Source organism: Vicia villosa, unplaced genomic scaffold (assembly GCF_029867415.1).
Source record: "Vicia villosa cultivar HV-30 ecotype Madison, WI unplaced genomic scaffold, Vvil1.0 ctg.001020F_1_1, whole genome shotgun sequence".
Lineage (NCBI taxonomy): Eukaryota > Viridiplantae > Streptophyta > Magnoliopsida > Fabales > Fabaceae > Vicia > Vicia villosa.
The window spans coordinates 498,000-520,598 of record NW_026705450.1 but is presented as its reverse complement, the minus strand read 5'-3'; the positions used below and the strand labels follow the sequence as shown (position 1 = coordinate 520,598).

At 33.3% G+C, this 22,599-nt stretch overlaps 1 protein-coding gene across 3 annotated transcripts; it reads right to left on the bottom strand.

Moving 5' to 3' along the window:
* Positions 1 to 13,812: 13,812 nt before the first annotated feature.
* LOC131632807 (inositol transporter 1-like) lies at positions 13,813 to 20,440 on the bottom strand. Of its 3 annotated transcripts, none has more exons than XM_058903534.1 (7): positions 20,425 to 20,440; positions 20,120 to 20,326; positions 18,074 to 18,144; positions 17,506 to 17,841; positions 15,175 to 15,282; positions 14,875 to 15,060; positions 13,813 to 14,747 (listed from the first exon to the last, which is right to left on the bottom strand). In XM_058903534.1, the coding sequence occupies exons 2-7, from the start codon at positions 20,256 to 20,258 to the stop codon at positions 14,097 to 14,099; spliced, it is 1,491 nt and encodes a 496-aa protein (XP_058759517.1). In that variant the 5' UTR covers positions 20,259 to 20,326; positions 20,425 to 20,440; the 3' UTR covers positions 13,813 to 14,096. The 3 variants fall into 3 exon arrangements, with proteins under 3 accessions (XP_058759517.1, XP_058759518.1, XP_058759519.1); XM_058903536.1 differs by lacking the exon at positions 20,425 to 20,440 and having other exon boundaries at positions 14,349 to 14,581; positions 14,665 to 14,747; positions 20,120 to 20,400; XM_058903535.1 differs by lacking the exons at positions 18,074 to 18,144; positions 20,120 to 20,326; positions 20,425 to 20,440 and adding an exon at positions 17,921 to 18,054 and having other exon boundaries at positions 13,816 to 14,747.
* Positions 20,441 to 22,599: the final 2,159 nt, after the last annotated feature.

Genomic DNA, 22,599 nt, shown 5'->3' with positions numbered 1-22,599 from the left:
ATTTTCAAATAAAAATTGTTCAAGGCTTAGATTCCTAGGACACAACCTAAAGGCGAGTATGGTTGAAGAATACGTTGCATAGCTCATTCGAAGACTATCCTATAAAGCATGTTGGGTACTCGTACCGAGTACCATAGTCGGCTGGAAAATTATCGTTGGGTACTGACCAAAGCCATGTACGACGAGGATACAAAGGGTCAAGGTACAGATCAAAAGTAACGCCTACCTCCTAGCGGCCGCAACGGATGAGTAAAAGCACCATCAATGAGATCGCATTTAAGGTTGTGCCAATGGCAGTAGCAGAAGAAGCTGAAAGGTCATCTCTTTAATGAGGTTTAAGGGTCAGGCGAAACTATAAATAGGGGTTCCCGCAAGAGGGTTAAACGAGACATTCATCTTGGAGCAAAGTATTCAGAACACAGCCTCCGAATTCCCAAAGCTATTGTCAACATTCCTTCGTTAGCGGCTTCCCTGACTTTAAGGATAAGCCCGACCAAAAATTTAGTTTTTACACAATAACAAAAATAAATATATTATCTTTTAAAAGAAATCATATTCATTAAAATTTTAATTTTACCTCTCTGAATGATAACATAATACTATTTGGATATAAAATTCAATTGCAACTTTTTTCATGATAAGTTTATCAATAAAATGTAAAATTACTCTTTTAAAAACTATTTTTTATTTATTTTTTTGTCCAAATTATCAATAATATATTATTAAATAGACCTTCACATCATTAATAAATATAACACTATTAATAAATATAATAATTGTGAAAAAGAAACCAAAAACTGAATTTCAAAAGAATAAGAAAATTTTAAAAAAAAAAAAAACAAAAAGGCACACCGAACTCCTGTATTTATAAAAATAATAGGGGCACAAGTTGTAAAAGTTTAATGTAAAAAAAAAATATTGCATAGTAAATTTTAACTTTTTTTTATAAATAATTTGCACCAAATCTTTACCACTACACTAGTAAATTCTGATTTGACTATTTCAAAAATTTAAAGTTTAGTTTTTTCAATATTTAAAATTCTACTTTTAGTATTTTAAATATTTTGACAAATACTTTAAAAACACAAGTTATTATCCTTAAAAAAAACTGCAATTAAAATCAAGTTTAGTCAAAATAATAAGAAAAAAAAACGTAGAGTAGAATTTAAGCTTATTAATTACTTAGCATAACTGTTCTCATTCATAATACTACATCGTATAGTACATAATATTACTATTACAGTCATATTATAATCCTTTTTCGTATTATTGTATTAAGTACGGTGCGTGGGCCTTGCCAATTCCAGCTACGAATGGAGAAATACTTACACTTGCACCATGTGCTTTTCACGTGCCAATATGTCAACCCTTCTGGTCTAATTAAATTCCACAAATAAAATACCATTAGCATTCATTACTTTGTTGGCAAAATAACAAACACCCAACAAAGTAAATTCTTCAATTCTTCTTGCACTTTCCATTTTTTAAGACTATATAGTACGTACTACATGTTTTAATATGTTAAATTGTTTGTTATAACAGCATTTTGTAATTGGTTTGGCTGGTTTGGCCAATAACCAAACCCACAAGAATTTAATGCCACGTTGATAAAAAAAAGATGAGATTTAACTTAGAACTTAGAAGTCAAAGTGTTCAAATTCTAAACAATTTTCAACCTATTATATATCGACCAAGATAATTGTTTAATTAGATTATTTTTTTTCAAGATTTATGCGAATGTGACAAATGCCCACCGACAATGTTTAAGAATTCGATCCTTTTCACATTTATCAGTATTAGCATCTTTTATATATATTAACATTTTTCCAGTCATCACGTTGAATAATGCAATATGCAATATGCAATAATCGAAACAAGAAACAAAGTTTGATATATAAATATAAAAAATTAGTTGGTTAATTGTCTTAATCTTAATTAGGAAACTTGGTTGGTAATTAATTTCTATTGTTATATACATAGTAGGATAGGAGCAGTATTATTCGGACCCAGAAATTGATGTCCAAATGGATGAGAGTTGTCTCTGAAGTCGGTTGTCTAAATCATCAATTTTGGACCGATTCGAAGCTTGAGTAATACTATCAATTTTCTAGTACAACTTGTTTCTTCATCTTGTACTTTTGTTACAAAATGAATATGATTTAGTGATATGTAACAATTTGATTCCCAAACTTCTCTTTCATTATTGTTCTATCCAAAATTTACTTTTTTGCATTGGATTCTCATTCCATGCATGAGGTTGTCATAAACCATGCCTAATAAATTATCCATTATATATTAGCCCCACTTGTATTAAATAGATTCATCGTATAGATAAGTGTTAATTCATTCAAAACGTCACTTTATCTATATAGCTATAATTTGCGGAATTTATTTTTTAGAGTTATAGAAAAATTTGTTAAAAATAAAAAAACATTCTTACTATAAACAAGATGGTAATTTTTATTCTTTACAGATAGATTTCGTTGTAGAAATAATTTGACATAACGTGTTGGAAGAAACTCCAGAAATGTACGTTCTGGATGTTTTTTGTTGACTCATAGTGATAGTACTTTCCAAACTAAGACAAAAGGTTTTAAGAGGCTAATTTAGAAACTTTTAAGATAAAATATTAAAAATAAGAAAAAGAATAGACGCGTTAAATATTGTAAAAATTTATGTACTCTTTTCACATATGATTTCATTTGACTTCACTTACCTTGTTGTCTGTAACCGACCTCACACGCTAATTTATGAAACCCCAACAACATATGCTACAATCACATTATATGTCAGTGTATATTATATTCGAATTAAAGGGTTTTTTTTTACTATTTAGATATCTTATATGTAATATGTCGACTGATCATTGAAGTAGAGACAGAACACTGTATTTTACTAGTGAACAGATACTATGCTGGTATGATATTAATGAAACATGATTCCCTGCTAGCAATATTTTTCTTTAATTACGCAATGTTCAGTGTCTGATCTCGATCTAATGATTCAAAATGATACATGTTTAATATTTTTTTATATAATTAAAAAATACTGGGATTAAATTTAGATCGTTGGATCCAAATGAAACGGCAATTAGAGTAATTATCCATGACAGCCTGAGTTTGATGAGTGCAGCAAATCATAGTCCAATATTAATAGGGTGGCAATTTCATCCATTAATTTATCATTTTTATTCAATTCTTCTAACATTGTTGAATATTAATGAATGGGATTCAATACATCGTATTTGAGAATATAGATGGATACAATCCATCTAAGATTTTTCTAAAATTTTATGTATCATTTTTTTAAAAATGAAATCTAGTCAATTATATTTTTTAAATTTTTTAAGTAGATGATCTTAATAAATATTGTTAAAATATTTAAAATTTTATTTTTTTAAATAAAAATACTAATAAACATAGAGAGATATCAGATATCATATACTAAAAAGACCTTTACATTTTAAATTTCTAATATTCAAAGCTAGCTATCTCTCTCTAATGACGAAACGGGGACGTGGGAGACCGAAATCCATGGTGTCACTATCGTTGGTGAGTCATCCTACACTAGAGCAACAACCGGTGGTGGAGGGAGCGCGAGGAAACGATGAAGCTAGTAGCGATAAGAAAGCTGATGAAAAACAAATCGTAACAAAAACCCTAATTGTGAAGAATTATGAGCCTGGAGTTGTCAAAGAGAATCAAGAATAGTGGAAACTATGGGTGGATGTACTTCGCGATAATCGTAATCCTGCCAAGGGGATTTCCATGGAGTATGTGGCGCCTACTATTGTCAATGGTGAAGTGGAAATCAAAATTGATGAAGAAGATATAGCAACTGAAATCCAATTTTGGGGAAATGCTCTAATCTTGTATGTGATGGGAGCAAATCTGAGCATGTATACAGTCAAAAACTACATGGTAAAAACATGGAATTTTGTGCGAGCACCAGATCTATATTATCCCGAAGAGGGATATTTCTTGGCACAGTTCAATTCCTTTGAAGATAGAGAAGTTGTGATGATGAAGGGGCCATACACCATCAGGAACATGCCTCTGATTTTGAAGGAATGACGCCCTGATTTTGACCTAAAGAAAGACCTGCTCCGAACACTACCTATTTAGTTGAAGCTTCCTCAGCTCCCACTGCATTTATGGGGTGTGAAGAGCCTAAATAAGATAGGTAGTGCAATAGGAACTCCTCTAATGACAGACGAATGTACTGCAAACAAGCTACGGGTGTCGTATGCTCGAATGCTAGTGGAGGTTGATATAACACAAAACCTTGTCAAGAAGATTGCCATCAAAGATATTGAAGAAGATCTCCTATCAAAGCTCTCCAGTCCCAAAAAATTAGGACATAACTGAATTGTAATACAAAGAATATCTAGTCGCCCTCAAAGGAAATATCTATGTTGGAACTTCAATAAGGTATATATGCCTCCTTTAGAGGCAATATCTATGTTGGAACTTTAATGAAATATCGTTTATGTCCTCAGAGGCAATATCTATACTCATACTTCAATGAAGTATCCTTGTTATTCTTTAAGGAATTATCTATGTTGAAACTTCAATGAATTATCATTTCCTTTCTTAGAGGCAATATCTATGTTGGAACTTCAAGAAAGTATCCTTGCCTCCCTCAGAAGTCATATCTATGTTAGAAATTCAATGAAGTATTATTGTCGCCCTAAAAGACAATATTTATATTAGACCATCACATGATGACCCTCGCCCAGAGAAAATCAAGCAACGATTGAGGGACTCGCCCCAAGGAGAAATTTATTTAATCAAGGAAACGTGAAAGATAAACAAATAAAAAATTACATACCTAAAGCATTGAGTCCTACAAGTCTTCATGGACTCATCTCTAGCAAAACATGAGGAACTCGCCTCAAGCAACGCATAAAGGACTCTCACCCAAACTATCACTGCCTCTCAGGGCTAAGCCTCACTAGGCATCTTCACAAACTCAATGAAAAACATAAAATCAATAAATATACCACCTAATACAGCAGGAATATCATTAATGAGACATCGAAGGGAAATGTTGCAAGAAAACCTCAAACGGGGTAACAACATTGATTGTACAAAAACAAAAACTTAAGAGTTGTAAATAGGGACTCATCATGTCTAAGCCTCGCTGGAGGGACTTGAATATATGGATTGAATGTACTTCTAAAGCAACCCTGATTGTATATGCCAAAAAAATGAAAAACATTGAAAATAAATCACTCCACCTTTTCCAAGACCTTGTGCTTAAGGGAGCGTATACCATGATGGTTTTGCAGGGGCCTAGAAGAGATGGTCTATGAAAAAGCAATTCAAGGCAAGTATGTTGACATCGGGAGAGTACCCGAATGATACGATAGGTCGCCTATTTGGGCTTGGGCTGGGCAAGCGCTCGAACTAGGCCTAATTGCCTGAGATAATATTGGGCCATCCGAATTGGGTTACACTGTCCGCTCGTGTAATAAAAGAGGGTGACGATGTACCCAAGAAATAATTGACTAAAAAGAGAAACCTAGTGAGGAAAATTGTCTCCTCGATGATTCGAGGCAGAACAAGTCCCTTCCTTTCCATGTTTTCTGATGAGGGAGCCAGAGAAAACACCATATTTAGTCTAGGTCCAATGAGTTTCTATATAAACCTCATTCCCAAAATAGGGGAGGGACCACAAAATTTCCCCTGAAATACACATAGGAGCTCTCCATAACCATACATGGGAGAGGTCTCACCACACTCAAAAACCTTAAAACCCTTAGACAATCCTCTCACCACACCATTGTAATTTTTTAGCAAGCAGAAAATCTAACCACATTAATCTAAATTCCATGTGTTAAAGTCTTAATGTCTTTTATTGTTATTTTACTCTAAGTTATCAAACAATCAAACTGTTCAACTACTTTGCTTAGAAGTATAGGAATTATTGAACGACTTTGAATATCACATCAGACCCTTTGGAGACAATACAAACAAATAGTTACTATCCTTTGATGTTGTATTTTAACTCAACAATGACGTCGTTATCAAGGATTGACGTTTAGATACTGAAAGCAATGTGATGATTTTTTATCATTTAGAGTATCCTTGTTCCTAGATGTTTGTAATTGTTTATATTTGTGAATATCTTTTATCATATTACTACTAAGTGTTTGGTTAGATTGCTAAGATTCCTGAAAAATCAATTACTCTTTGATCTCGAAAACGAAAGGATTGCTCGCAAAAACAACAGTAAAATAAGAAAACAATAAGCCAGAAGAAAAGCGCAACTAGAAGAAACCCTTGTTTCTACAAAACCAGAAGAAATGGCAGATAAGAACAATCGAGTCAACAATGATAACTACAAAAACCAAAATAAGGCCAATAATGTAGCTGGTGGCATGACCTACCATAATAGTCCAAGAAGGATAGCTCACATAATCATACCCCAGAGAAATACTCGGCAAGCTGAAATGAAAACTAGATTACTTCAAATATTATATGTTAATCCTTTTGCGGGTTTGGACCACGAGGATCCATATACACATCTCACCAAATTCTAGTAGTAGCTGAAGAAGAATTGGAGGCGGTATTTATGCAATTGTTCCTCGACTTATTGATTGGAAAAGCTAAAGAAATAGTACTTAGATCAACCTACACACGTAATGATCGATTGAAATATACTTAAGGAAATTTTTGTTAACATGTTTTTCCCACACAATAAGTTTATAGAAGCAAAGACTGTCGTTGTCCTGTTCGCCCAAGGCTCAACAGAGACATCATGTGAAGCTAAGAAGCAATACACGTCCATGGTGCATAAATCTCCAAATCACGATTTTGACATCCCCACTCAAATCAATATATTTAGATGTGGGCTACAACAACAGTCAAAGCTCTTTTGTGATGTAACAGCTGGTGGTTATCTCATGTCAACGAGTGTCGAAGATACAATTACTATTATAGATAGAATGACACAGCGATCACCAAAGATAACACAATAGAAACCCTCTACAAAGAAAAGCTTACATCATTGTGTTAAATGTCAACGATATAATATTGGCTCAAAACAAACTGCTAACCCAAATCATGGATAAACTTATAAAGCATTTGTCAAAACTACCTCAACAACTCAAAAAGATACACTAAACACCAAAGGATAAGCAAATTTCCCTTGTAACGGATGTCACCTATAATTGGAGAATTATAGATGCCACCCCCCCCCCCCCCCCCCCCTCATTTTACATTATTCCCAAAAATGCTCCGAATTATACATGTCACCCTCCAAATTATACATGCCAACCCCCCCCCCCCCCCCCCCCCCATTTTACATTCTTCCCAAAATGCCCCTGACCTATTTACTCAAAAATTTTACCTTTTTTAAAAAAAAATATTGTGGCAAAAATCATCAAAAAGCAAATTTTCGGTACCTCTTTTTGGCGATACCGAAAATTCTTTGTTTTTTTTACAAAATTCCAGTATCCATTTACCGAAAATTTCACGAATTTCCGATAGAAAACCGATACCGAAAATTTCTTAAGAACCTAAAATTTTTTCAATATGGCAGATGAAGTTTTATATCTTTGCAGTCCTGAATTGATACCGGATATTTCAAATTTCCAGTATCAATTTTAACTTCTGCTACATACCGGAAATTTGAAATATCTAGTACCCGGAAATTTTAAATTTCCGGTATGTAGCATCAGGCACAGTAAATTAGTAAATGCAACAAAAATTCGTGTATTTATATGAAATTTCCGGTACGGTACCGAAAATATTAAAAAATCTGATATTTTAAAGGGATAATTTGGTAAAAATATCCTACTTGAAAGTGGCATATATAAAATAGGGGTGGCGAGATAAATTCTCTTATAAATGGGTCTATAATGGGCCTACCATTAAACAAAAGTTACAATTTGGATTGGGCTTATATATCAAAATTGATGGACCTAACATAAAATTGGGCTTATATATCAAAATTGATGGACCTAACATAACGTATTCATAGTGTCATTTTCCATTAGTCGAAAATGACATTACCATTTTGAAAAGAAAAGAAAAAAGTTTGTCATTACCATAAACAAAAGGGGTGCCTTTGAAATGGACCTTTGTGGTTACTTGTATCCCTTAAGTGATAAGTCCTTTTTCCATTCCCTCAAAATCAAATAATCTCTCCATCACCTTATGGTCTACTCATTCATCACAATAAATATTTTGATAAATTATAATTCAAATTTCTTCCTCTTCTCTCTCAAGTCTCAATAATTATTTTCATGATCTTCGTATATATATTTATAATTAAACCCAACATGCATCGTAATGGATATTGATTAAGAACACACGTTAATTGCAAGTATTTTCAAGTACACTTGAGTAATTAATTAATACAAAATAAGATTTGGGCTATCTAATTTCTTGATTATTATTATTATTATTACTACATGCATATATTCTATAGAAATGCTTTTGTGAAAAAGCTATGATTGAAGAATATGCTTATTATTGGTTGGTGGAACCCAATGTTTGACTCTATTAACAATTTAAGATGAGACAGAAAACGACATGTTCTCTTCTCTACAATGCTTCCTCATAGAATTTCATATCATTTGTATTTCTTACACTTGAGAATCCAATGTAAGAATGTTCCATACGTTATGTTTTCTTCAACAATTCATCTAAAGCTATAAGAGTAACTAATTACTATCTTTTTTCTTTTGCATATATTTTGTACTATGATTGAGGTGATTCTTTGACAATTGGCTTATTTTAAGATTGAAAATCACGTAACTGAGATAGTACTGTTTGAATTTGCATTTTTTAATTGCCACCGTGTTAAAATGCTCATACATGACTTTTGATAGCAACTTTGGCTCTATCTTTCCACTGTCGGTAGAATAGCAGAACTTTCATTCATTCCATTAATATTGCTTTCAATTTTAAAATCAATTATTATTGAGCAAATTTTGTGGTTAAAATATTAATTATAATATTGAAAATTTTGTTCTCTTTTAAGAAGCATACAACTTATAACTATCAACTTAAAATAGATAGAGACTCTTAAATACAGACACATTATTCGTACCTGCGAATTAGTTCGCAGGTACCGGTTAACGGTACTTTTGTAAATTCGTTCATACAAATTTACATAAAATTTATCTATAATAAAATATCGTTCAACCAATTCTATTTTGGAGATGTAATTTTTACTTTGATAAAAAGTGAAAATCGATTAGTCATAGAGTTTTAAATTGATACGGTTTTAAAAGAATTTTGCATTACAATGGTCTTCGGCCGACCACTAAGTGGAAGTTACAATTTGTTTGAATTGCTTGCAACGCAGGAAAATTATACTTCGGAAGAGTACAAACGATCCAGAGCAATGATACACCCAACGGCTCTCTGCATTACACATCTAGCAAATTAATAATTGATTGCTATAACCGCTCTACTATATAACGGATAAGCGCGAAGGATTCGGATACATAATTTCAAATTCAAATTTCATTCAGTCTTCTCCTTCACATACTTAATTGAACTTTGAGTACTAATCTTATAAGTCAACTTGACTCCTACGGATTGGAAGTTCAGATCCACCGTTGACCCTCGTAACCACCGATTCTCCAATCACTTTTGATTTCGTAACATAACATAGTTACTTTAACAACCGATGTGGGACTATGGAATTTTTCTCAAAATAATTTTTGGATACAAAAAATATCTTTAACAAAGGTAAAACTATAAAAAAAATTATGTCTCAATTACTTTATAAGACTAAGAATATCTTTAACAATCCACGGAAGACTAAATTTTTCCTCTCAATCACTCTATAGTATCCAATATTATTGTATAATCATTTTCCCAAATTTCTACAATATTAACACTGATTTAATGTTTAACAAAGACTTTCTGCAACCTTAACATAAATTAATCAATATATTCTAGTGGCTGTTAACTTTTGTCTAATTATAAAACTATTAACATGTCTCTTTCAATTGGAAAGTGATAAATGATATGTTAACATCAATTATTACTGTGATTGGAACTCAGAATTTATTGAGGTTATTTCACCAATGAGGATTCAGGTTGGTAGGGACACTATACGCTCAAACATCACCTTCAATTATTCATACCTTTTAGTATCATCACATTGGGAATGGTAACAAAGAATAGAGATCATAACTTAAACTTACATTGAAATGCAATTAACCCTGCACTTTACTATTGCACCCTCCATGTTACATACCAAAAGAATAAAGTTATTTTCACAACTGGGGACACAAAATCTGCAAACATACCTGCACATCTTGTACAAAATATTTACACAAATAATTTGAAGTGGCTGAGGCAACATCATGTATGTCGTCAGTGGCAGAGTCAAGAATTTTAGGGTGTTTGGACAAAAAATTTAACCGCACGTTACATGTGATATAATATATAAATAGTCTTAAAGTGTGCTACATAAGAGAGATGAAACCTAATCTGTAAATACTGTGCTAAATAAAATTAGGAGGTAAATGCCTTCTCCGAGACCTTTTTACGGTGAGTTTTTGAATAATATCAAATATTTGTTTTAATTTTCACACACTATTTTTACTAATTTTGCTTCTAATTTTGTCTAAAAATCGACTATTATGTTGGAGATATACAAAGAAAATAGGAGTTGAGCCTGAACGCGTGTCCGGGCTAGCTGGACCATGAAACCGCCTCTGTATGTCGCAATTTTATATATATAAAGTTTTAATAAGTTGGGTTCATACGAATCATCAGAGTGAGAATAAATCTTTGGACTATTCTGACATCGACTATGGGAGTTGAACTCACTTGATTTTTATCGGCGCTACATTGCAATCTTTGATATAATAGAAAATTGTTACATTACAATTTTTTCTTTAAAATGAACCATTTGTATTGATAATAATTTTCCATGCAAAGTTTAAATATTAGATTCTTAGGTCCCAATTTAATTGCATGGTGGGCCAAGAAACAAACACTGCTAGATCCACCATGAGTGCAGAGGTTCTCTTGGTGCAGAAATTACTCACATAACTGCAGGTCCCTTCATTTTTGTGTACTGTGATAACTTTGAGTACTATCAATTCTTTGACAACACATTGCACTAAATGCATGGAGTTAGACATTTACTTTGTTCGAGAAAAGGTTCTGACTCTCTGACATTGTTGGAGGTCAGCATTACATCTGAACATCAAGTGGCAGATGCACTCAAACAAACTCTTTCTATTCAAGCAACCAAATTTAAATTTATCAAATTTTTTAATAGATTTCATACCAATGCAATAGAGAAGTAGAGTTAAAGATAACTTTAGTAACAATATTTTTCAAAGCATTGTGTTAGATTCTCACACTCTCAGCTAGCCACAAATACAATTACCTTAGAATAATTATCAGAATATTTTAACAAATCGATGTTGAATAAAAAATAGTTTAAAAGAACAATAACCTTTAATTATGGAGTTGTAATGGTAACATAATTGAGGGGGAAAAAAGATACTTTAGTGTTTATTTGGAAACTTGGTGGGCCACCGCCACCTCACATTTCACACCATATCACCATGATTTCTAAAAGCTCCTATTGGTAGCTTTTGCACACCGTACGTCCATATCGTGGTTTCAGTAAAAATCCAAATATAAGCTTAATGTGTTTGTTTAAATATGTAAAATAATTGATTAGATACAGAAAAATAGAGTTACGGTCATCCGCGCCTAGATAGATAAATGATCATCTATCCCCAAACAAAACAATGATCATTTGTGTCAAAGTCAACAAGGTTGACCATCTAGATCTCAAGACAACCATGATCATATGTACCCAGAGAGACATCAACACTCAACGCAAATTGACTACATGTGCCCAGATGACAAATGTTTTGTTGTGTTAAGGCATCATACATTCAAGTCATAAAAAATTTCTCTCAAAGTCACATAATGATACTTGTGAAATTATCAAAAATGAAAGGATGAGATTTTATACAAATAGTACAATTTCCGATGGCTTTATTCCCAATAGACAAATGATTGGCAAGAAAACATGACTGGCAAGTTAAATATTCAAGTCTTCTATATGAAGCAGGTAAATTCAAATGTTGAAGATTACTATTTCACACTTCATACAACATTATATATGCTTTGCATTTGATTGTTATAATAGCAAATAATAACATTTAAATACAAATACAAGTGCTTCAATTACTATTATTTCTTAGGAAAATTATTCAGTTGTAATTGCATTTTATTGAGTTTACCTCTATGTGAGAGTTGTTGTAAACAAATAATTTACTTTTAACTTAAGGAAGTCATCTAGAGTGAGACAGGGAAGTTCTCTAGTACTATGAGACAAGGAAGTCTCTATTGGTTTAAGGCAAAGAAATCTAGGAGACTAGGACTAGAGTGGTTGATTGTAATCTAGTTTGATTATTGAGAAAATCTCTTAGTGTGAGGAGATTGAAAGTAACTCATATTTAATAGAGTGAACCATGATAAACTTTAAGAGTGAATCTCCACCATTCTCTTTTTACAATCATCGCTTTATTTTTATGTTGCATGTTATCGAAAAAGTTTTAAAACTCTACATAATTCAAACGCTCATTTTCTTATACTTTTTTCACCTTCATTTGTGAAACTTCTCTAAAGTTTAATCGATGTTGTCTTTATTCTCAACCTTAATATAAACAAATGCGAGTGAATATGTTGTCTCAGTAAAAATAATTTCGACAAACTCAAATAATGATAGGCATGCAGTTCTAACTGGAGTCGATCAATAACACTAATGAAAAAGTGTTAAGCAGTTTGATGGAACTTATATTCACTCAATATATCATACCATTTGATTTAATTTAAACAGTAAATATCAGTGATATCAATATTAATATTTTGCTATATTTTATTATATTATTTACAAATAAACACTATTGAAGTTTAGTTCTTAAATCAAACGATGTGAGTAGTTGTCTCAACTTGAATTATAGTTGATTCGTTGAAATAGTTTATCTAAATTTTAGTTTATCTAGCACGTAGTTGAATTATATTTTATTTAGAATTCAATACTCATATATTTTAGTTTTTAGTTTATTATTTTTTTGTATTTTTTATTTAAAAATTACTTTTTCAATTAAAAGCAAATATTAAATATAATATGAACCGACACAAATAGTCATAGCCTGCAGAAGAACCAACTTATTATAATTTGTTTACTTTTTTAGTTTTTTTTTTACTTTTATAAAACAGATTGGATAGTTCATTTTATCAACTCTATATACATGTAAAGTAACACATCCATCATCAACCAAACATTTTATTAGATATTCCATTTAAAATCATTGAATACTTGATAAATTTTTAATATTTAGGACATGTATTATATACTTTATGAGCATTTAAATAAAAAAATCATAAGGATATTTCTTTAAAGGATCCTAATATATGTCATCTCATGAAAAAGTTTCTTCGTTTCATGTTTTAAACACTCATGGTCATGGCCTTCTAAATTTTGTGTCATCTTATAATTGTGTTTTTCACAAATCATAACTCCACAGTTTTTTGTCTTTTTAACAAGTTTCTATATACACACAAAAAATAACTCCACAGTTTGAACGGGCATTCATGTTTTTTGGACTATGTGATGTTGTTTTAATTGTTTCTTGCTTTCTTTATAAAGTTCATACATGTCAACTCTTTTACACTCCAATCTAAGAATTTTTGAATCCTAATAGACTTTTTATATGTATGACATGGACTATAAATATACAGATGTTGACATTACCTTCTAAGTCAACTTGTTCTACTTCTGCTAAGATTGTAAAATTAACAGGCATGCAATATGCAACATACAAACATTAAATATCATACATACATAAAAATAAAAAAAGTAGCCAATCAAACATGATATTCATAGTTAACAGACCAAAAATCATAAGTCTGCTCGATTTTCTCATTATAGTTAACAGACCAATAATGTCTTTGTAATGATACAAATCTACAGCATAGGATCACACAAAACACAACCACCACCATCCCATAATGTGGCAGCTAGTAACAACTCAAATGACTACGATCGGTTTCCTCGCTCACTTCCAATAATATTGCTGCTCACAAATGAGACGCTTAGAATTGGCTTCCTCTCTCAAGAAGGGTTTGTATGTTAGAATCTTTACCCCGGGCTCTCTTCTTCCATATGAGAGACACTTCTTCAAATGTCAATCCCTTTGTCTCTGGCACAAAGAAGAGCACAAAGAAAAAAGCAACCACGCATATAACACCAAGAATCACGAAACTCCCACCAAGACCAACGGAATCAGAGACTGAAAGAAAACTTTCAGACATTATCACACTGCAAATCCAGTTAACAGTAGCTGACATTCCCCCACATACACCTCGGAACTCTTCAGGGTAGATTTCTGAGTTCACAGTCCATGGCACTGGTCCCATTCCTGGAGCGAAAAAAAGAATATACAGAGCTAACCCGATAATTGCTATCCATCCATAGATTGTATTTGAGGAGTCAGATGATTGAAGGTAAGATCCTGCAGAAAGGATTGCCAGAGCTATAGTTGCACCTGACAAGCTTGAGAGAGCCAACTTCCTTCGCCCTGCATGGTCAATTAGATAAATGCCAAGAATTGTTCCAGCAGCATTCATGCCAGCAACTATGAGAGATAAAAGAAGAGCTAACTGATTGGAATTAAACCCGGCCATTTGAATGATTGTGGGGCTGTAGTACATGACTATGCTGATACCGGTGAACTGCTGAAAAGCCTGCATAATAGTGAGAATATGGGAGAAGTTACACAGCATAAGATGCAAGCACATTCATTCAATATCTAGAGATATATCATTTGAAAGTGGAATACAGAAACAGAAATTTTAGTCTTGGCTCAATAACCTGAAGTCCGGCCCCAACAAAAAAAGCATTTCTGATTTCTTTTGAGCGGAAAACATCCATGTATCTAATGTTCTTCCGTTTCTGCCGTTCTTTCTCAGAAACATCTGTGAGGTAATTGACTTCATCTTCTAGACGTTCATAAGTATAGATATTAGAAAGCACAGAAATAGCTTCTTCTTTCCTATTCTGTACATGAAACATACTGGTGTAAGATAGCTTTTAGCATGAGGAAAGCTTTCAAGGAATGAGAAACCAATACCCCAAATATAATGTATAAATATAAATAGAAGCTTTTTTCACCTTCAGGAAAAGCCACCTTGGAGATTCAGGCAGGAAAAGCATGACAAAAAACTGAATAACAGCTGGCAAACCAGCAACGCCCAGCATCCATCGCCATGTCCCAGGAACCTGCTTTATTAAAGTTTTATTAGACGGTTTCTCAAATAACAAAAACACATCCTAATAGGCAACCACAATACAATTGAGCCAAATAAAATTTCAAAAGATAAAGGCAACTTAGCCTTTCATTACACGAATGGTTACTTTTGAACAACATTAAAGCCTTCAAGGTTTTTCAGAAACACAAAAATTAATTCAATTTGAACATATTGTCACGGTAAAAAAGTCTTATACTGTCATTCAATGATACATTGTCACATCCTTTAATGACGTACACTATGTGGCAAAACTGCACTGGTATAACACAACTTTTCTTTATATGGATGAGAAAGACAGAAGCATGCAATTAAAAATCAAATAAACATAAATCATTAAATTAAGAAGGAAAGAACACAAGAATTCCTTCAATGGTGCTGCCTCAATATATGTTGACGGCGATGTTGGCCCTTCAAGCTGCAAAAATGGAATTCTTATGTGCCAGCAATATTAAATAAGGAACTTTTAGGAAAGACTGTGAAATAAGCATTGATATGAAAAAATCAAGCATCAGATTTTGTTTCAAGAGGAATAGTATTCCCGAAGTGTATCAGTTGTGACATTTTGAATCCTCCTGCCAATATATGTTGTCACTTTCAACCTCATAGAACAATAATCATTGTTAAGAAATGTGGTTGGGTCTAACTCAACCGTACAAAACGCCCAGGACTAGACAACTGGAGCGTATAAATAAATGGCGGGTGGTCCGATAGCGAAAACCATAGAAGGTGGCCCACCGGATCTTAAACGAGGCTCTGATACCATGTTAAGAAATGTGGTTGGGCCTAACTCAACCTTACAAAACCGGTTTGTAGGGTGAGGATTACCCCCACTTATAAGGACATGTGCAGGCCATATATTGTCCGAAGTGGGACTCTTAACAATCATAAAGATGAATAGAAAATCTGTGATTTAAATTAACTGTTACCTAGTCATTTAAATTATCTACTCTAACCAAAACTTTAAAAGAAAGATAAGCTTCTCCAGAAAATTTGTAACTCTTCATTGTTGGAAATTGAATTAAAAAAACTCCAAATTTTCATCTAAATTATCAAAGAATAAGCAAAAGTTCAACTAAATAATAATGCAGCAGAACTTAGTGGGATAGTGTATTTGTGTTTGTGCATCCTTTACTAGCCAGTAATGTCATTCACAAATAACATTACGGTATGAGTAAAAACAATAACAAATGTATTTGTTGTTCATGTAAGAGGGGGGTCATTGTGGGTAACTGGTTATGCTAACTACAGTCAAGGTATTGACATACTGGAGCAGAGCTATTTACTAACTTAACATAGATCGATGTGCGGAACAAAATACAAATATTGATTCGTCTAAGAACTCTAAACTTGGAAGAAAAAATAGCAGTATTCTGCAAGAAGAAGAGAAACTGCTTCTTGGTACGTCATACATATAATATAGTGTTATATGATTGCACTAACATTTAGTAAACTTGATTACACAGTTATATCTTACAATTGATTATGCAACTACAAAACTAATAATGCAACAAATGAAACCCATGAGGACTAACTGACAAAAATGATTTATATATCCAACTTCTCAATTAGTTGTTGGAGCAACTTCCTTTGAAGTAGCTTCCTACTGCTGTGGCTGATAATCTCATATACAAGACATTATCAAAAAATACATATTGTATACAAGACTAACAATACAAATTATAAAAGCCTTAAGTTACTTGTGATTTTAAGGTTAAATAACTATCTCCTAATCACCAGTCAACAATATGAAATAAGAAATTCTGAGTTGAAAGTCATATTTTATACGGTAATTAACTTCTAAATTGAATTTAAACTTTTCAGAATCAGAACAGGCAAAAATATTTTCTTAAAAAATGGGATAATTGTATCAAGGGAACATGGATTTGGGGGGAAAGAATTAATGATGAGTGACATGTGGCAATTAAGCCTATAAACATATACTATGTTTCAGTATATAGATTATGATTCTTAGTTTCTGTGTTCAAATTAAGTTAGTCAATGGTTAGGCTAAAGATCCTTTACCTCTTTAAACTTTTAAACAATAGTCCCAAAAAAAAAAAAAACAGACACATTCCTGCATACCGTTAAAATAGATTTCTTCCATAAAAACTTTCATTTACTCAAACTGACTATCAAGTAGTGCCAGCACGACTAGGAGTAGGAGACATAGAGAGCAAAGAAAGACAGGCCTAACCTTGGTAAAGGCAAGATTTATGAGGTAAGAAAGAAACTGTCCGCCAGTTATCATGAGTACATTTGTGCTTACTAATGAACCCCTTATTTCTGATGGTGAGGATTCAGCAATATATACAGGAGCAGTGACAGAAGCTATGCCCACGCCAAGGCCAACAAGAAGACGGCCAAGTATTAGAATATATGCATCTGGTGCGGCAGCCATGACAGCTGATCCAAGAGTAAAGACAACATCAGCACTAAGTGTGGCCTTCTTACGTCCAAAAACATCATTAATCCAGCCACCTGTTGCTGCTCCAATAATTGCACCAACCAATGCCATGCTTACAATAGTTTCCTGGGAACATAAAGATGTAAAACGATCTTGATTCCAACAAAAAAGCAGTATGTGAACATGTATGCTAGATGAGAATTACAAGCAGCAAGTTTCATTCTTGATGGAGATAAAATCCAACTCTGTGTGCATTGGCGGATCACTTTAAAAGTGATGCTGTATAGGTATATCCCTGTAAATTAGAAACCGTGCATTTTGGAGTCAACAACAATCAATAAGGTGTATAAGCTTGTACCTGAAGGAAGCTACTTTTCCGGACATCATCAAAATCATCTTTAATATATAGAAGGGCCCCTGATATAACACCTACAGGCAGCAAACAACAGTTCCATGAACAGTCAAACCTCAGACGCTAGTTTCTGTAATCATTCTGGCTAAAATTGATCTTGAGTTTAGAACTCAGACTATAGCTGCTCACAACTTAATAGTAAACAAAATATTGGATCAATCTAAAAAACAAAATATTGGGCAAATCTTAAATGGGTTTAACAGCAGTCAGAATCTCTGAGACACAATAGTTGTTAACAATTATTATTAAAATGGGGATAACAGTATTGACTTATAAACTTTACCAAACAAAGTATAACAATTACTAGCAAGCATCAAAAGTGAACCTTTACATATTACAGCCTCACAGGGTATCTTCTCATTTCGAATTCCCCATCCCACGAAATCCTTAAATCGAGTTTTCAATTAAAATGCACAAGTAAATGTTAATTTTAATACAACAACAACAACAACCACCAAGTCTTATCTCACTAAGTGGGGTCGGCTACATGGTTCAACTTTCACCATAATGTTCTATTCAGGACCATGCTTCTATCCAAATCGTTAATCTCGAGATCTTTCTTAATAACATCTTTTGTAGTCTTTCTAGGTCTTCCTCTTCCTATAGTTGTTTGACTTCTCTCCATCTGATCTACTATCCTTACCCCAGAATCTACAGGTCTACTCTCTACATGCTCAAACCACCTAAATCTATTTTCCATTATCTTTTCTACTATAGTCGTTACCCCAACACTCTCTCTAATACTTTCATTTCTAATTGTATTTTGTCTAGTCTCGTCACACATCTAACGCAACATTCTCATCTCTATTACGCTTACTTTATTCTCGTGTTGATTCTTAACTGCCCAATATTCTGTTTCGTACAACATCGCAAGTCTCGTCGCAGTTCAGTAAAATTTACCTTCAGCTTGAGTGGTACTTTTGTGTGACATAAAACACCTAAAGTCCTTCTCCATTTCGCCCACCCAGATTGAATTCGAAGGTTTACCTTCCCTTCTATTTCTCCATCATTTTGTATTACGGACCCAAGATATTTAAACTGTGTGACTTGAGGGATGATATGGTCTCCAATTTTTACCTCTATGTTAGAAACGCCTCTTCTTTTGTTGAACTTACATTCCGTATACTCTGTTTACTTCTACTCAGGTGAAAACCATGTGTTTTCTCCAAGTCTCCAATCTCTCATTAAAATCCTCCTTCGACTCTCCAAGTAGTATTGTATCGTCTACAAAAAAGCATGCATCTCGGTGCTAGCTCTTGGATGTGTTCCGTGAAAACATCCAAAATTAAGGTAAAAACGTCGGGGCGTAGGGTTGAATCTTGATGCAAATCTATTGTAATGAAGAAAGTGTCCGTCTCTCCACCTTGTGTCTGCACACTAGTCAATACCTCTTCATACATATCTTGGATAACTCAAATATATACAATTCTAACCCTTTTCTTCTATAGGATCTTCCACAAAATCTCTATAGACACTTTATCATACGCCTTCTCCAAGTCAATAAAAATTAAATGCAAGTCCTGTTGGCTCTTCCGATATTACTAAATCATACGTCGTAGTAGATAGATCGCTTCCATGATCGACTTACTAAGTATAAAACCAAATTGATATATGATAGGTACAACTCTATTTATTTGTTATTTTTAAATTAAACCTATTTGCAGTTATTGTTAAACTGCAATGTTTTGATATATGATAAATAGCTACAGATAAACATAGTTTATGGCACCACAATTACAGTGGTACCCATACTGCTATTATTGATGATACAAAAAACTGTGGATAGTCACAATTGTGATTATTCATACTTTATAATGGATTCTTCCGAGGAAAACATCCATGATAAAAAGATCAATTGTTTCAATCAATATTTAGTAATAAACTAATAATCAGTTCAATATTTAGAGTTTTTATTTCTGAGTTCATGTTTGTTTCTGCATCAATTGCTTGATAGTCAATTTGAGGAGCAATAGAAAGAAGAGGCGTAGATACCAGTGTCGTAGCCGAAGAGGAGTCCGCCAATGCCAGCGGCAGCAGTTACTCCGAGAATGTAGGGATTCTTGAAATACGATATTTTTCTTTCCGGATACAATTCCAAGTAACCGGAGCTTCCCGGGGTGGCCTCCGGCATCTTCTTCTCTCTTCGATCGCGCTGCTTGGACCCGAAAGAAATGGGGAAGAACTGTTTTTTTTTCTTCTCTGAAAATTTTTGAAAATTGATATTTATTACCAAAATTAAAAAAATTTGATTTAGACTCGATTTTCTTTGAAAATGGATATTTTTTAATGTAAAACACCTTTGAATGTTTTTCTTAAAGGAGAAACTTATTGGTACTAAACGCCACGATAGATGAGAAGCTTTTTCAGGAACTATGCGGTCCTTGAAAGGTGATGCTAATCATTAAATTCTTTAGAAAAATGTGGGCTATCATTTGATGAAGAATAGGTGGAAGACATTGTGAAAACTTACCAGAGGTTTTAAGATCATGAACATTGATAATGATTTCTTTATGGTCAAATACGAATCGATCGCAAATAGGGAGAAACTAAGAGAACAACGGATAATTTGACGCAGTCGGCCATTCCTACGGTGGCGCAACCAAAAGGTCCGTCGAAAATCAAGTTATCCATGAGCAAAGCCTAACGAAATTGCATCAAGAACTAGGCGATGATAGCGCCGAGATTGTAGCAAAAGAATTTGGAAAAAGAAATACATTGTTACAACATTTTGTTTGACATTTTGTTATCTAGAGAACATAATTTAAACATTTTCTCAAACTATCTCATACTCATGCTCGTACCATTTTCAAACCAGCTTCTCCATTAAATTTTCAACAATCCCCCACTTGAATTTAGAAAAGTGTTTAAAAGTAATGTTATACATTTCTAAGATTGTGCATAAATAGAGGTGTCGACAACTTGAACCTTGGTATAGAAAGTGAGATTTTGATTCAACAAAAGTGGTTCGTAGTCTTGAACTCTATCTCAGACATTAAATCCCCACACAACATTTTTTTAGGGTGTATTCTTTAAGTCCAGGCTTTAATGTCCATGCACGTTTATCCCAATTTTGTAAAGGCTTAAGGAATTTGACCTTAGAATTTCATAGGAACCGACCTAAGTTCCACGATCACTCAAGTGTGTCTATCAAGAATACTCTTGTAGCTTAATAATCCACCCATACAAAGTATATATCTCATTAAGAGTTTTTATTATCTCATCCTTTTATCGGTTCAGGATTCATGTTTCTCTTGTTTATAATAGCATACTCATCTCATACTACTCACAACTTGTTATTACTCATCGAACCTAATTCTTGAGATTTATAGTATTTTAAGTCGGCTTACCATCATGAGAAACATATTCATCTATATGCATTAGTCCTATCCTATTAGATGTGTTATGTATTTTCTTTCTAGCTAGTTCTTTCGTCAAAGGATCTGCTAAATTTTCATCAGTGCTTACATGATCCACTTTTAATGCTCCTATAACGATACATTCTCTAACAAAGGTGTTCTTTATTCTTATTTGATGTCTCTTACCTTTTTAATAATGGTTTGTTATTTTTTTTCAATAGATGAGGTACTATTACAATGGATCGACACATTTGGCATAGGTTTTTCCCACAAAAGGGTCTCAACTAGTAAGCGTCTAAACCAATTTGCTTCTTTACTATAAGTTGCTAATGTTATCATTTTAAAATCCAGTGTGAAGTGAGGAAAAAGGGTTCACTCTTGACAACGAGTTTCTTACACTTAAAAGAGAAATGCAACATTTTCATCCCCCATTTCACTCGTCATTGTTGTCGTCATTATGGATATTCTCAATACGATCCTCTTAATTACGTCTTAAATTTCTTGGATGATGCTAATAACTAGAAGTTTGTCAACTGTCTCAAAATCTCCCATGTGAGGTCATCGACTTCTACTCTGGCCATAATGTCGCTGAATTCTGAAAAAGCAATAGTCATAATTGAGTCGGTCATGTGTCATACGCTCTCGTTGTCGCCACTGGAAAACTATCTCTTCGATCTTGAATCAATCTCATAATCGTCACTCCGCCAACACGAAATCATTGAATTCATAATCAAATTGAATCTCACAAGAAGTGAGACGTGGAAGTGGCGAAAGTCGGTGGTTACTTTGATTGATGTTAACCAAAATCAACTAGTTGAAAAAAAGAAGAAATGATAAATCCTTGTTCCAACAACTAGAGCACGTCCATTTTGGAACCAATTGATACCAGAATCACAAAACTGAAATCCTAACTGGGAAACCACATCGTCTACCCTTAAATGTCAAAGTTATGACAATAACACTCATAGTTAAAGATTTCAAGATGCAATGTGGTGATTGGCGTTCCTATTATCATAAAAAATATAATTAATGTGTTATTTTCCTTAAGAACTCTGTGAAAGAATGAGGATAATGCTTCCGGCAAAGGAATTTCATTTTATGCGCCCCTCGTTTCAC